The sequence below is a fragment of the Mesoplodon mirus genome (assembly GCF_964341445.2).
Source record: "Mesoplodon mirus genome assembly, chromosome: 1".
NCBI lineage: Eukaryota > Metazoa > Chordata > Mammalia > Artiodactyla > Ziphiidae > Mesoplodon > Mesoplodon mirus.
Window position 1 is genome coordinate 80,469,246 of NC_138976.1, and position 16,513 is coordinate 80,485,758.

At 38.7% G+C, this 16,513-nt stretch overlaps 1 protein-coding gene across 1 annotated transcript in view; it reads left to right on the forward strand.

Moving 5' to 3' along the window:
- TMC1 (transmembrane channel like 1) overlaps window positions 1-16,513 on the forward strand; it is a 391,450-nt gene that overhangs the window by 246,732 nt on the left and 128,205 nt on the right. Inside the window, exons 5-6 of the mRNA XM_082624767.1 lie at window positions 10,330-10,380; window positions 12,127-12,289. Coding sequence (XP_082480893.1) covers window positions 12,274-12,289 — 16 coding nt within the window. The 5' untranslated portion in view covers window positions 10,330-10,380; window positions 12,127-12,273. The remainder of the gene's footprint in view (window positions 1-10,329; window positions 10,381-12,126; window positions 12,290-16,513) is intronic.

Genomic DNA, 16,513 nt, shown 5'->3' on the forward strand with positions numbered 1-16,513 from the left:
AAAGCCTTGAAGTAATTTATAAGCTTCTTCTCTGGTCTCCACGTATGTTGGCAGAGTTACTCATGTAAAATATATGCTTGAAATTTAACTACTATAATATTTGTTATTAACATAAGCAGTCTTATCTAATATGTAGAGGAATAAATTAAAGGAATTTTAACACTAAAGTTATCTTTTCTTAATTAAACAAGGATTGTATTTATTTTAAAATTACATATCATACTCAAGCTGCCCTCAAATATAATTTAATTTTCCATTATCTACATATTAAACTAGCTATTTTTTTTCATTGTTCATCTTTCTTAGTTCTTTAGGCACTATCCACCCCTTCCCCAACTCTAGCAACCAAAATTAATTGCATTTTGCATCAAAATAATTTAAAATAGACCAAAGAACCAATTCCATAGGCCAATTTGCAAAAGCATTATGCACCTACATATACAATCAGAAAATGCATTTCTGATGAAATGCATTAAAAATAATAAAATATAAATTAATAAAATTTAAAAAAATTGTGCTTAGCATAATGCCCAGCACAGAAAAAGCACTGATACATGTATATCAGTGTCTTTGTAATTGTCATTTTTATTGATGATGTGTATTGGTACTACTAAAGGTTAATGGGATGCCTGTATTATGCATGATACTATTACAGTTAGGGTGACTATATGTCATAGCTGGCCTGGGAGAACCATGGTTTGTGTCCATTGTCCCAGTGTCCTTTACAGCTTAACATTTTAGCACTCTCAAAAGTGTCCTGATTTGGATGATCAATCGCATGGTCACTGATGTATAGTACAAAAGTAACCGTGATGAGAAGGGCCCAGTACAGTCATCACTCATCTCTTGATTTGGGCTTAACTGTATTCAGGTCTAGTGAGAGGGTGACTGGCCTGAATGACAAGACACTTTCCAAATGTGGGAAAGTATATTTAACATTAATAAACTCATTCCAGTGCCTATCTCCTCTTATGTTTTCTAGATGAAGAATCAGACAACATTTAAGAAACTGAGACCACAAGCCTTTACCTCACCTCACCCTTCCTGTCAGAGTTGTTTTTAGTTGGGATTTGGTTTTGGATGAAAACTTAAATAAATTTCTTAGACATGCCCATCTTTTCATTTGGCAGACAAGATGGACTAGAATTGGGGTGGTCATAATCATGTTTGTGGATGTGGCACAAACCAGTGACACTTGAGTGGCAGTCTTTCCCATACCAGCTTCTTGTGATTTATTTTGGGGCTGTAGGCACTACTTCCATTCTTGATTTTTTTTTTTTTTCCTTCAGGGGTTATCCAATCTGTCAACTTAAAAATAGCTATGTAGTCATATACATGTAGTCTGATTGCCACCCTCCAGTCTGATCTATGTGTTGCCTCTGTGGTTTGTCGATGCACCTCAGTAGGTCTTATAACTTGAAAATGTGCTTTACTATGTGTCTTACGTCTTTATGACAATGTCAAATGGATGTACCATGTCAAAAACAGTCTTCTTCATTCTCCTCTATTAGAGAAAGTTCAGTGATGGCTCCAGAATCTCCTGGATTTAGTTCTGGCTACACAATTCATGAGGCTTAGTGCAAATTGAAAATGTAGAGCCTCATGTTAAAAAATTATTAAGAATTTCAAGGTGGCAACAGCAGAACATTAAGTCAAGAATGGGGCCCTTCTATTCGTGAGATCCCGTGCAACTGCACAGATAATGTACCATGCAGTTAGCCCTTTCATCTTTTAGTCTCCTTCATTTTCCTTCCAACTGACAATTATGGACCACTTATTATGTATGAGGCACTATGCTTGTTATTTAAAATAAAAATAAACTAATTTTTAGATTCTAATATTCCTACTTTTAGATTTTGATGATTAAGACCCTCATCAGGTAGATAAAATAGCACACAAATTGTGGCTATATTTTTGTCGCCTTCAGATCAAACACTAAGCTGTAATTTCCTATTCATCAGTCCTAAGTTGCAGTTCCTTTCCTCCAGGTTCTTATGATCTATGTACTAACTATAGGATCCCAGCAGTCCCTGTCTCCCTGTATCTCTAACCATTCCACACATTGCCTGTTCTATTCCTATAGACAGATTTATTCATGGCTAGGTAATAGATCATGCTATTAAGGTGTTAGTTGAAATGGGTTTAAAGCAGGGGTTTAAACTCAGATGTCTCCAGGGGTTGGGCAGATAATATGAAATGTTCTTTTTCTGTTGTCAATTAATTTCATTTTAAAAAAGACTCAATATAGGCAGAAAAAAAGAACTTCAGCCCAAAGTTAACCTAAGAGTTGTCAGTTTCCAATTTTTCTTTTCAGTCAGATTTACTGGAATATAATTCATATGTAACCAGTTCACTCTTTTAAGTGCGTAGTTCTATGAGTTTTGACGAACACCTACATTTGTGTAACAACCACCACAGGCAAGATATAGAATAGTTTCACCATCCCCCAAATTTCCCTTGTGCCTCTTTGTAGTCAATTCCTCCAGCTCCTGAGAACCACTGGTGTGTTTTTTTGTCTCTGTAGTCTTGCCTTTTCCAGAATGTCATATAAATAGAATCCTACAGTATGAACCCTTTGGAGACAGATGTCTTTCACTTAGCATAAACATTTGAGATTTATCCATGTTGTATTTGGGTTGTTTCTACCTAATTTTCGAAGGTATTTTTCCTACCTTCCTTCCCTCCCTTCTTCCCGTCTTCTGTTCTTCCTTTTCTCTTTCCTTCTTACTTTCCCTCTCTCCTTTTGGGTATCAATTGTACAAAAGTAAATTAATCTTGGTATTTGTTTCATAACACACTATTATTATTGGCCCATGCATAGCTTTTATTTTAATAGTTTTATTGAGATAAAATTGATATACAATAAACTGGACATACTCAAGTATACAACCTGAAAACTTAGATAGATAAAAACTATCACTATCACTGTCACTGTATTTTCTAGAAAATGTTGTAAATTAAATAATACAGCATGTACTTTTTTCTATCTAGCTTCTTTCACTCAGCATGATTATTTTGAGATTCATGTATGTTGTTGTATGTATAAATAGTTCATTCCTTAGTATTATCAGGTAGCATTCCATTGTATGGCTGTATCACAATTTGTCTATTAACTTGTTGATGGAGATTTGGATTGTTTTCAGTTTTGGTTACTATAAATATTCATGTAAAAATATCTATAGGGACATGTGTTTTCCTTTCTTTTGGTTAAATAAATATCTTAGAGTGAAATAGCTAGGACATATGGTAAATGTACGTTTAACTTTTCAAGAAGTTGTTAAACTGTTTTCTAAAGTATAGTATGTACCATTTTACACTCCTACCAACAGTGTATGAGAGTTCTAGTTGGGATTAGCCAGTCTTTTTCATCTTTTCTCCAACACTTGGTATAGCCAGTCTTTTTAATATTAGCCATTTAAATAAATCTGTAGTGGTATCTACTGTGGTTTTAATTGCATTTCTCTAATTACTAGTGATGTTGAGTATCTTTTCTTGTGCTTATTTGCCATCATTGTCTTCTTTGGTGAAATATCTGTTTAAATTTTTTGCACATATTTTATTGAATTGTTTGTTTTCTTATTAACTTTTGAGAGTTGTTATATATATTCTATTATATATTCTGATTTTGAGTCCTTTGGAGGTGCATGATTTGCAAATATTTTCTCCTTGTCTGTGATTATGTTTTCATTGTCTTAAAGTATCTTTTGAAGAGCAGACATTCTGAAGTTTAATAAAGTCCAATTTATCATTTTTTTCTTTTATGGATTGAACATTTGGTATTATATCTTTAAAAAATGTCTCTGCCTAACCCATAGTCTTCTGTGTTTTCTTCTAAAATTTTTACATTTTTAGATTTTACACTGGGTTTATGGTCCATTTTGAGTTAATTTTTGTATGTGGTGAGATGCAGATTGAAGTTCATTTTTTTAAGTTGAAGTACAGTTGATTTACAATGTTGTGTTAGTTTCTAGTGTATAGCAAAGTACTTCAGTTATACATATATATACATATTCTTTTTCATATTCTTTTCCATTATGGTTTATGACAGGATATTGAATATAGTTTCCTATGCTATACAGTAAGACCTTGTTGTTTATGTATTTTATATATAGTAGTTTGTATCTGCTAATCCCAAACCCCTACTTTATCCCTTCCCCACCCGCTTTCCCCTTTGATAGCCATAAGTTTGATTTCTGTGAGTCTATTTCTGTTTTGTAAATAAGTTCATTTGTGTCACAGTTTAGATTCCACATATAAGTGATATCATATGGTATTTGTCTTTCTCTTTCTGACTTTTGAAGTTCATTTTTTTAATGTATGGACATCCAATTGTTTTGACATAATTTATTGAAAAGACTATTATTTCTCCACTAAATTGTCTTTGTACCTTTGTTAAAAATCCTTTGACCATGTATGTGTGGGTCTATTTCTGGTCTCTCTTTTCTGTTCCAGTGATCCATTTTGTCTCTCTGGATACCAGTATCACATTGTCTTGATTACTGTAGCTTTCTAGTAAGTCTTGAAGTTAGGTAGTGTGTGTCCTCCAGCTATTTTCTTCTTTTTCAAAGTTGTTTTTCCAGTTCTAAGTTATTTGCATTTACATATAAATTTTTGGTTTTAGCTTGTTGGTTTATTCACTTTTATTGCTATATAACATTCTGTTTTGTAAATATTCCATAATTTTTATATTCCATAATTTATATAATTTTCAAAGTTTTGCTAAGAGTTTCCTATCAAAAACAGTGCTGATAAAATGCATAGTATTTGAATCCTCATGAATACGTACAAGAGTTTCTTCTGCATATTCTTAGTAGTAAATTTGCCAGGTCATAAGTTAAGCAAAAATTTATCTTCACAGGATTTAACTGGATTGTTTTCTGAAGTGGTTGAGCTAATTTATACTCTTATAAGACACATACAACAGATCCAATTTATCCTAATTGTCCAACATTTGGTATTGTCAGGCTTAATAATCTTGCCAAACGGGTGAAAATTGATAGCTGTTGGAGGAGGTCATGATAGAGGATATGATCGCTGGTTGACCCATGAGCTGGACTTGGGCAATTGGAGGCTTCTCACTCCCTCCCCTGTCCTTGGAATGTATGTTCTGCCTACAATTCCCATAGCCGGAGCTGTTTTGAGGACATAGCCTTGAGAGGGTAAGGTGTTGAGACCATCTGGAGTGAATATGTGACTGAACCCAGTTAAGGCCTCTATATAAACTCCTAAGATTCTGGCAGGTGGGTGCAGAGATCTACTGGTCTTGTGATGCCCAAGACAAGTTCTCCTGTAGGTTCCCTTGCTTATTAAAATCGCCACCTACCAAGTAGGTGCAAAACCAACTGTTGTTGAACTGGGCAGGAGACTGAAGAAATGGATCTTGGAAAAGAGGCATCCATAGGGGAAACCCAGGGTTGGCCATCATCCTTCATCTCAAGAGGGGTTGCTCATATGTTAGATGCTTGTGGACCACCACATGAGTATGGTGATGCCCCGAAAATGCCCACTGGTTTAATGCACTTGTTTGAGGAACTGAGCATAACACACTGCTGCAAAGAAGAGAAATGAACCGCTGCGCAGTGGGCTGGCCTCTAGGGTGGGCAGTACGACTTGACACTGATGACCAACCAGAGGCTGAAGCTTGAGTTAGATAGTTGGAAGAAGAACTGAGGTTAGAGAAGGATGTGCACTGTCCACTGCCCTGCTCGCTTCGGGGCTGGCCGACAAAGTGGGAGAGCAGGATGATTAAGTTGGAGACTTTAGCATGCTGTTTTGCAAGGCCAGGAGGGCTCAAGCTGCCATGGATTAAGGTCTGAGCACCTGTGACAAAGCCTGATTGGGACACTAAGTGGTGGACTCCCTGGGAAAGTGAGGAAAACAAAGGAGGATTTTATGGTGATTGACAGTGAAACTGATGATACACCCCGTGCCACTGGACCCGTAATTCAAAGGAAAGCAAAAGCACAGCAACAACAACCCCAGCCAGTAAAGCAGCCCCCAATTCAGGAAACATACCTGATGAGAGAATATATGCTCACTGAGCTTATTGATATAATTATCAAGTTCCAACAAAAGGCCAGGAAAATATCCAGGAATGGTTAGTACGGTTACAGGATTGAGGGGCAGGGGAGAGGGGGTAATGGCATTTTTCTGACTGGGCAGGAGGCAGAAACAAGAGCAATATCACCACACAGCCTTCTCTCCAGCTCAGGGGTGCTCAGGGGTGAGGGGCAAGGGGGAGGTCAAGGCACTCACTCCCTTATAGATTGGATTATTCTATCCTACAGGGAAGCTTGACCTGATAAGGGGGTCTCTCTGGACATATGAGGCCCTGGGTATATTTAGAGGAGGTACAACAAATTCTTAGGGAACGGGAAATGAGGTAGGCCATCTACGCCCCTGTCTTTGAAGGCCCTGATTGGGCTACATTCACTGCAGGAATGAAAGTCAAGATACCCCAGTATGCCTTCAGTACCTGGTATGGGGCACTGACCACCATGCTGAGCCCAGTCACAAGAGGAGACGTTGTCGATGTTGGGCAGGCCACTGCTGATCTGGGGGACACTGACAAATCCCAGGAATAGGTACAGGCTGAGGGAAAGACCTAAGACAGAGAGGGAGCTCAAGAAGACAACAGTCTCACCCAGTTGGCTGTAAATGGTCTGGTACGAGTAACCCAGAAGCAAATGTGGTTTGACCTCATTGCTGCAAGGATCACACCTGAAAAGGTAGACGGGCAACCTAACACTGTGTTAGCTGGCCTGTGGAAAGCCTTGAAAGCTAAACAAGGGCTCAGACCTGCCCCACCTGCCCTACCAACCCTGATGTACCTACTGCTACAGCAGAGGCCTCAGGGATACAGTCCTATTCAGGGTGGGTAACTCCCATTCCCCGGGTGTAGGATATAAGCCAAGATGGCCTCCAAGTGAGGGCTGTTGGGGGCAATTGGAGGCCACATGTTGAGCTCACTATTCACTGGTACCCCAGAAATAAACAAAAGGTGACAGCTCTGATTGATAGTTGAGCTGAATATACTCTAATACCTGGTAAACTTCAGGAATTTTCTGGTCCTTTCAGCACCATCGATGGTTTCCAAGGGCAGTTGGTTATGGTCAGGAAGGTCCCTTTGACACTGCAAATTGGGTGTTCTCCCCAACAAGAATATGAGAATTTTCTCTCTCCAATACCAAAGAACATATTGGGCACTGACATCCTGCAAGGCCAAACTCTGCAACCCTCTATCGGTGAATTCTGCCTCCAGGTTAGAGTAATCAGACCAGTACTGCTGAGGGGAAATGCCAACTGGGAATCAGTAAGCCTACCCTTCCCCCTAATGAAGAGTGGTAATTGTCAAGGAAATAGGAGAAACTATCCAAGAACTGCACTGAGTGGGTATTCTACACCATGTCCATAGCACTTTCAATAGCCCATTATGGTCGGTAAAAAAAGGCAGATAGCTCATGGCAGATGATGGCGGATTACTGAGAATTGATCAAAGTTATGCCCCCATTCATGCAGCTGTGCCCAAAATTGGCACCATCTTACATAATTTGGCCACAGTCCTAGGAGTGGACCGTGCTGTTCTGGACTTAGCAAATGCTTTTTTTCAGAATACCTTGGCTGCTAAGTCACAAGTTCAGTTTGCTCTCACATGGAAGGCATGATAATGGACTTTTCAAATTCTTCCCTGAGGCTACCTATACAGCCCCACAAAATGTCATGGGATGGTGCCTGGACACCTGTCCCTGTTATTCTTCCCTGCATCTGTAAAATGGGCCCATTGCTTTGATGATATAATGTTGACATATGAAGCCTTGTCTCTGCTGACTTCACACTCTGCAGATTTTGCTGGAACACCTGTGAGCAAGTGTATAGGAGGCGAATACACAGAAAACTGAGGGTGCAGTCACCAATGTAAAGTTTCCGGGAGTCATATGATCAGGTAAGATGTGAATTGTCCCAGAGCTATTATGGACAAGGTGCAAGCCTAGCTGATCTCTAAGAACATGAAAAAGGTGCAAGCTTTTATAGGAATTTTGGGGGTTTGGAGGACTTTTATTCTCTACCTGGCACAGTGTTTCCATTCCTTATACTGCCTGGTAAAGAAAGGACATGTGTGAGACTGGAGACCAGAACAACGAGCCACCTTTGAGAGGGCAAACATACTAAGGAGATTAAAGCTCTAGGCGTCTCCCAAGCAGGGCTACCATTTGAGTTAGATGTGTCTGTGACTCCAGAAGGTATGGGTTGGGAACTGTAGCAGAGACAACAGAAGGAGAGAGTAGCCCTAGGATTTTGGTCCCAACTCTGGAAGGGGGCAGAAACCTGGTATAGCCCATAGAACAGTGGCTCCTAGCAGTCAGTGTACACAGCACTCTTCCAGTAGAGCCTCTCATGAAAGAACAGTGTATCATGGTAAGAACTTCTGTTCCTATCAAGGTTGGATTGAGAATATGTTCCACCAACCTACCTCTGCCATAGCTCAAACTCCCACTTTGACTAAGAGCCATGCCTATTTGCAGAAGAGGACTAACCTGTCCTCCAGCCCACTGTCTCTAGAAATGCAGGTACAACTAGGCCCTATAGAACATGTAGGTTTTCCAAATGCCTCTCTCCCTAGTCCTGTGGCAGCCCCTGTAGGCTGTAGAGAGGGAATAGTGGAAATTGCTGCCGATGCCCAGTAAACAGAGGGGTCTAGTAGAGGCAACCCACCCACATGGACTGCACTTGCTATTCAGCCCAACACTGACACCATCTGGATGGAAACAGGAACAAACCACAGCAGCCAATGGGCTGAACTCAGAACATTTTAGCTGGTGATCACTCATGAGCCTGGCCATTTCCCTTTGCACTGAAAGTTGGACTGTGGGCAGCTGCCCTCCTCTACCTTCTTGGGGTTGACATGGCTGGTGTCACCACTGCAGGGAGGGAGGAAAGCACTAAAGCAGTACATAAAGGAAGAACAAACTAGAATTAGTACTCTTAATTCATCTGACATTAGCGATATTGATCCAAAAACCTGGCCTGTGGCACACACTATCAATGGGTATTCTTTTTATGTCAATCAAACTACACAGCCCATCAAATTGCTGACCAGAAGGGTCCTATGAATACCACCATCAGAGCCGTGGGTGGCTACACTTAGATTTGGGATGTACGCACCTCGGCTTTTGGACCTTTGAGCACCCATGCACCCCTACATTGGGACCAGAAAAAGCATTTTAAACAGAACCTGCCTTACTGTACCAGGGATATAAGATAGATATCACCAGAACTGCCCAGTCATTCTATTACATCAAAAGATAGTGACTGGTTTGGTACAGTATGGTCACACCATACAGGTATTTACTGGGGAGACCCAAATGAAACCCAGTGGTTCTGTGGCATGAATCTTTGGCCATGGCTTCCATCTAGGTGGTTCGGCCACTGTACCCTGGGTTTTCCCTGGGCACAGGAGAAAATCTATCCCACAGCAACAAAAGTTGCCCACCTCCTTCTCCTCAAGGCCAGAAGGGTGTATTCTGTTTTCCATTGGTACGATCATCTGGCTGCCATCTTTGTTCCTTTCATTGGCCTGGAGGATGGTATAGCTCACATAAAAGCCCTTATTAAATTCACCCAGCAAGCCTTATGATAGCCGGCAGAACCTGTCCTTGCTGAACACTAAACTGTCTCTAACGAGGAAAGCTGTCCTCTGAAGTAGGGTGGTCTTGGACAATACTACTGCCTCCCAAGGAGGCACCTGTACCATTACCCATTACACACCCGTGGTGTGTGTTCACACCACGCAGCATTTTTACTAAAGCACACGGGGATACAAGTGAACACCCTGAGTAATCCAACCCCCACCTAGGGAGCTTAATAAATCAGTGGTTTGGATCATGGGGCTTTTAATGGAAAAAATTGTTTCTTACTTTGTGAATTGTTACCTTAATTTGTGTTTTCTCTTGCACGTGCCCATATTGTTGCTGTGGTATTTGCCTCTAATGTAGCCAGATGAGCCATGCTAATGAAATTTCTTGTTGACCACTCAGGGCACATTGTGGAAAAAGGGTTGCATGTAAAATTGTAAGAGCCAGCAGGAGGGGTGGAGAGCTGGAGGAGGTCGTCGAGAGGATGACTGTTGTTGACCCTCAAGCTGGACCCGGGCAATTGGAGGCTCCTTATCCCCTCCCCTGTCCTTGGAAGGTGCATTCTGCCTGCCTTCCCTGCACCAGAGCCGTCTCAAAGACACAGTCCTGCAAGAGCAATGTGTTTTTGAGACCATCTGGACTGAATACAAAACCTAACCCAGTTAAAGCCTCTATATAAACCCTTAACGTTCTGCAGGGCAGTGCCGAGATCTACTCGTCTTGCGACCACCAGAGACAAACCTCAAATGTGAGTTCCCTTGTTTATGAAAGCCACCAGCTATGAACCTGGAGTGGCCTGCCTCTTTCTTTGGTCTCCCCTTGCCCTCCATGCATGGAGCCAATTTCAGATTTCACCCGGGGAACTTCTGAGGTTTAAACCAGCATGCCCCTACCGCTTGTGGCCTTGATTTGCATTTCTCTAGATGACATTGGAACTTTCTTCATATGTCTATTGGCTATGTGTTCCCTCTTCTGTGAAATTACTGCTGATGTTTTGTCCATTTTTATTAGGTTTTATATCTTCCTATGTGTAATATTTGTTCAAATCTTTTGCCATTTATTTCCCTTTTGGGGGTGCTGATTTTCTTCTTGTTGATAAGTAGAAGTTCTTTGTTTTTTATGCTCTTATGGAGTGTTGTGTGAGTTGTAAGTATTTTCTACTTTAATTTCTTTGAAACATCTTTTGATGAATAGAAATTTTAAATTTTAACATGCATGAATTAATCTATGTTTCTTTGTTGATTTCTGTGTTTAATCTTTTGTTTAGTATTGTTTTTATAATTTTCTGGACACAAGGCTTGAAGAACATCTTTTGTTAATTTATTTATAAGTTTATTATGGTTTTTGTTAGAATAGAATTTAGAGTTATTTTATATATTTTTTAAGTTAATATAAATTAAATTACATACTGTTCTCACTCTAGATTATAGGTCCAACAATTTGCAACAAAACTTCTCAATTTCCTTACGAATTCCCAAGTTAAAGAACCACTTTAACTTTCATTGTAAATCTTTAAATGTAAGTACTTGTATCAGCTATATCCTATCTTACTATTGAGATCTAATGTCCAGAATAGGAAAAAACTAAGTGAGCATTACTTTACAGAGCTTTGTTTTAAACCATAATTCCAGGTGTGCTACACAATACTTTAGCTAAAATCTATGTAGTAGGCTTTATATTCTAGAAGGGTCAGATCTGTGCACAAATCCATCTGTGAAGCCAAAAGCTGCCTTGGTGTAATGTGCCACCAGGATCCATTTCAAAACAGTGTTTCCTCTTGCCAAGGTCAGCGGCTATCACCGAAGTAACCAGAGAATGCCCGTGTCCTCCCTCTCAAAAGACAGCCTCTTTTGCAACATTAGATTTAAGCACTTTTGCAACATTAGATTTCAGCACTTTTTGTCCCTTTCTTTTCAATGATGGAAATCTTTTTTGTTTACCATTGTAAAGCAAGGATTACTACCTTCCTTTGAGAAGTGTTAATAGAAAAAAAAATTTTTTTAAACTTCCCAGAAAATAAGTTTCCTCTTATAGCAAGTTTTATTTTCAGAGAATTTGAGAAAATGAACACAATATCTCTAAGTTTCCCCACATTGAGATTGACAGCTAAACTGAATGCACTGTGGCTTTGCTGCTTAAACCTGAACTCCACACGTAGGAGTATCTCCTTTATTTACTCATTTAATTTACAAAGTCTGCGTAGTGGTCAGTATTTCTCACTTTTCTAAAAGTGCTTTCCCTTACACTGCCCTCTGTGCACGTATTTAGGATAAAACCCTAGAATGGAAGGTATTTAAAACGAGGCAGGCAAGCACATACAGAATGGGATGAAGCCAGATTTGCTTTGAATACCACTTGCACGATCAGCTTAGTTTTATTTCAGACATGAACCCCACATACAACCCCTTTGACCTGAGTACTCCATCCCTAAATGGCAAACTAAACATTCATGAAAATTTAATGGTGAGGAAATTAGTACCTTCTTATGTTTCAGACTGTGAAATGGCACCAGGGAGCACTTTCAGCAACAGGCAGAACTGTGTGCATGTGCCGGACCAGACCTGAAACATTTGTCCCTTCAACCTGTCATCCTTCTTCAAGTTAACTGGCAGCCGAGACGTTCTGACAGGACACCACCAGGATGCCGCCCAAGAAAGGTATTTCAAAATAAAGACCTGGTTGTAGAATACTCCACTTTTCTTAGAGATTGGGCACTTTGAAAAGTTTGTTTCACAATTTTTGTTTCCTCTTTGGGGCATTCCCCTTTCTATTTTTTCTGTGGGGAGAGTCCCTTTGTTTCTTGAGAAATTGGGAAGGGTTCAATATTTCTTCAACTTCTTTCCTTTAATGGATGTATGATTTCACCAACTAGTAAGTGCTTGAACTTAACCTTTCTTTCATTTAAGAAGGTAATGGGGGAAAGCAAAATACACTGATATTCCAGTGCAGCAACTCCTACTTGGGGTTTAGTCCATAGCAGTGACCTCTTGTCAGATTGGTGTGTGGGCCAGGTTTGTGAGGGAGACCTGTCCTGCTTCAATTTGTGAATTAGATACAGTTCTGAATTAAGTAAAGCTGAAGAGTAGAGGAAAGAGGATTAAGGCAGAGAAAGCTAAGAAGAGAGACATAAAACCCTATGGGGGGGTATTATGTGAAGGGAAACAATGTGATGAAACAGTCTTGGTACCTGCGACTTGTCACAGAGGTGCATTTTCAGTATTATGGAGATAGTGGGTGGCATGTTCAGTTGTCACTTTGTGATGCTAATGCAGCTTAACGTTTGGATCTGTTGTCATCCTCATTTCAGTCCCCAAAAGACAAACTGGTAAAAATTTTAAATATGGAAAACCTGGAAATGCATATTTGCTTTTCAGCCTAGAACTTCTAATCCAAATGGCCTTGGTCTCTGTCGTTCCTTTAGCTGACTTATTTAATCTTAGAACGGAAAGTGGAGACAGAGATCTCATGTAGAGATAATCTATTAAAGTCATCCAGGCCTGTATCTTGAGAATCTGAGCAGTATCCTATTTAATATGCTCAGTTATCTTATGGACTTCAAACATCTGGGCAGTCTTAGGAATATTATTATCAAAACAGGTCATTGCTTTTAGAAAAAAAAACAAAAACAAACCCAACCACTTCTTTTGAGGCTCAACACACTTTTCCAAAGAGGCTATTAGAAATAGCTCATAGTTGTATATTAGCTTTTAATAGGTGGGGTTGGTTTTCCATTAATAAGTATAGGGTTCAAATTTTATATAAGATTTTCAACTTCAGCACCTTTAGGGTGTTCCAATCTGGGGTCCTCAAACTCCTCAGGCTATTTTGGTAGTGAAGGTATTGGCAGGCTCTCTTTAGAACTCCAACAGTTTTTACAAAAACTTGCAATAAGGCCGCTCAGGCTATCTTAACCACTTGTAAAAATGATGCTAATCCTGAATTGTAATTTAAAATGTAACATGTTGAGATCTTTCCCCACCCTCTCTATTTCATCATTGTTTGAAACAGATTAACTAGAAAAGCCCTCAGAAATTTTCTTTCAGTGCATCAATAGATTCTGTGATTTATAGACAGAAACTGGCTATTGGTAAAATAGTGGTCCTAAATGGCTTAGATGAGTTAATGTTTGTGAAAGCCATTTGTAAACTCTGATATAACATACAAAATAAAGGTGGCAGTCATCTCCTTGTTTCTATACTATTGTTTGGCCATATGATTTTTTTTCAACAATGCAAAAATAAAACTCAGTCCTGCTCATACAGATTCTTCAAAATTCTAGATTTGTGGTGCTCAAATAAATGACCTTTTATCATATTTAAAGATGGATAGGTAGCATTTTCTACAAGAGATAAATAATATACAGCTGTGTTGGGATATTAATTCCCATAGAAATTTGTTTTATTCATTCATTTATTCATTTGGTCACTTATTGGTGCATTCAACAAACAATTCATTTGGTTCTTTTTATGTGCTCTGGGAAGAACGTGATGTGACAGAGTTCTTCTCAAAGAATTTGTAGATTAATGTGTTTGGGGCAGTACTGAATAATTATCAAAACAAAACCAGAGCCAGAAACATTGCTTTGCAAGTTCTTTAAGGACTTTAAAAATTAGGAACATTGAGGTATTTGTTTCCAGCTTGGCCTGTGCTTTCAGGATTTCTCTGAAGTCGACAGCACCTCCTGAGTCTGAAGTGCCCATTAGTGATGACTAAGGACAGTATTCCTATGACTGATAGAATGTTGGCACTGTTTTATTTCCATTTTGTTCATTCCACTTTTAAAAACAGTGTTATTGATGTATAATTTGTGCACAATAAACTGTACACGTTTAAAATATACACTTTGGCAAGTTTTGACAAATGTATACATGCCATAATGACCACCACAATCAAGGTTTCTACTTCCCCCAAATGTTCCATATGCCCCTTTGGCATAAATCCATACATTCTACTCCCACCTCCCATATAGTCTACCCCTAGACCTAAGCAACCCCTAATCTGCTTTTTGTCACTGTAGATTAGCTTGTGTTTTCTAGAATTTCATGTAAGTGGAAACATGCAGTATGTACTCTTTTGTGTCTGGCTTCTTATATTTAGTGTAATACTTTCTAGATTCATTCACATTTCAGTAGTGTTCCTTTTATTGCTGGGTGGTATTCCATTGTATGGTGTACCACAGTTTGTTTATCCACTCACCTGTTGATGAACATTTGAGTTGTTTCTAATTTGGGGCTATTATAAATAAAATTGCTATGAACATTTGAGTATGTGTCTTTGTGTGAATGTATGAGTTGGAATTGCTGGGTTGTATGGCAAGTGTTTGATTAACTTCATAAGAATCTGCCAAATTACTTTCCAAAGTGGCTGTATAATTTTGTGCTTTCACCAGCAATACATGACAGTGCTAGTGATCTACATCCTCACCAAAATTTGATATTGCAAGTGAATCTTTTTTAATTTTAGCCTTTGGGGAAAGTGTGTAGTAGTACCTTATTGTGGTTTTAATTTGCATTTCCCTAATGGCTAATGATGTTTAATGTGTTTTATGCTATTTTATTTCTTTTTAACCCATGTATCTTTGTTCTTTATTCTTTTAACTTCTTTTGGAGTGTTTTTTTATTTCATTGTTTCTCCTCTTTTATTGGTATATTAGCTCTTTTTTGTTGTTATTCTATTTTAGTGGGTTTACAGTATACAGCTTTAACTTATGACATTCTACCTTCAAATAATGGTATTCCACTTTGCATATATATATATATATATATATTTTTTTTTTTTTTTTTTTTTTTTTTTCGGTATGCGGGCCTCTCACTGTTGTGGCCTCTCCCGTTGCGGAGCACAGGCTCTGGACGTGCAGGCTCAGCGGCCATGGCTCACGGGCCTAGCCGCTCCACGGCATGTGGGATCTTCCCGGACTGGGGCATGAACCTGTGTCCCCTGCATCGGCAGGTGGACTCTCAACCACTGCGTCACCAGGGAAGCCCCCACTTTACATACATCTTAATAGCATTACTACAGTATAATTTTATTCCCCTCTCCTATACTTCATGTTATTGTTTTTGTACATTTTATTTCCACATATATTATGAACTCCACAATCTATCATTATTATTTTTGCTTTAAACACTCAGTTATCTTTAAAAGAAATTTTGAAAAATAAGAAAAAGTTTTTCATATTTATCAATATATTTACCATTTCCAGTGATTTTTCTTCCGTATTTCAGATCCAAATCTCTATCTGGTATCATTTTCCTTTTGCATGAATAACTTCCTTTAATATTTTTTGTAAAACAGGCCTATTGGCAATGAATTCTCTCAACTTTTGTTTGAAAGAGTCTTTACCTTCGTCTTTTCATTTTTTAATCTTATTTTCCTTCTATGTTTCATTTTGAATAAAACTGATGTCTTCAAGTTTGGTGTTCTTTTCTTCATCAACATCTAGTCCACTGTTTATCCCATCCCATGTATTTCACGTTTCAGATACTGTATTATTCATCTATAGAGTTTGTTTTGTATTTTTAAAATATTTTTTATTTTTTTCATTATGCTCTTAAACATGTGGAGTGTATTTATAATAGCTGTTTTACTATTGTTGTCTGCTAATTCTATCATGCTGGTCTTTACTGGATCTGTTTCCATCAGTTGATTTGATTGTTCTTCTGGATGGGAGGCATTATTTTCCCAGCTTCTTTGCTTACCTGGTGATTTTTTAATTCACTGTTGGAAATGTTAAATTTTACATTTTGGGGTCCTGGATTTTTCTGTATTCCTTTAAATGTTGTTGGATTATTTTCTGGGATGCAATTAACTGTAAATAAGCTGGATGCTTTTGAGACTTGGTTTTAAGCTATGTTAGGGTGTTTTCAGAGCAGGGCTAATTT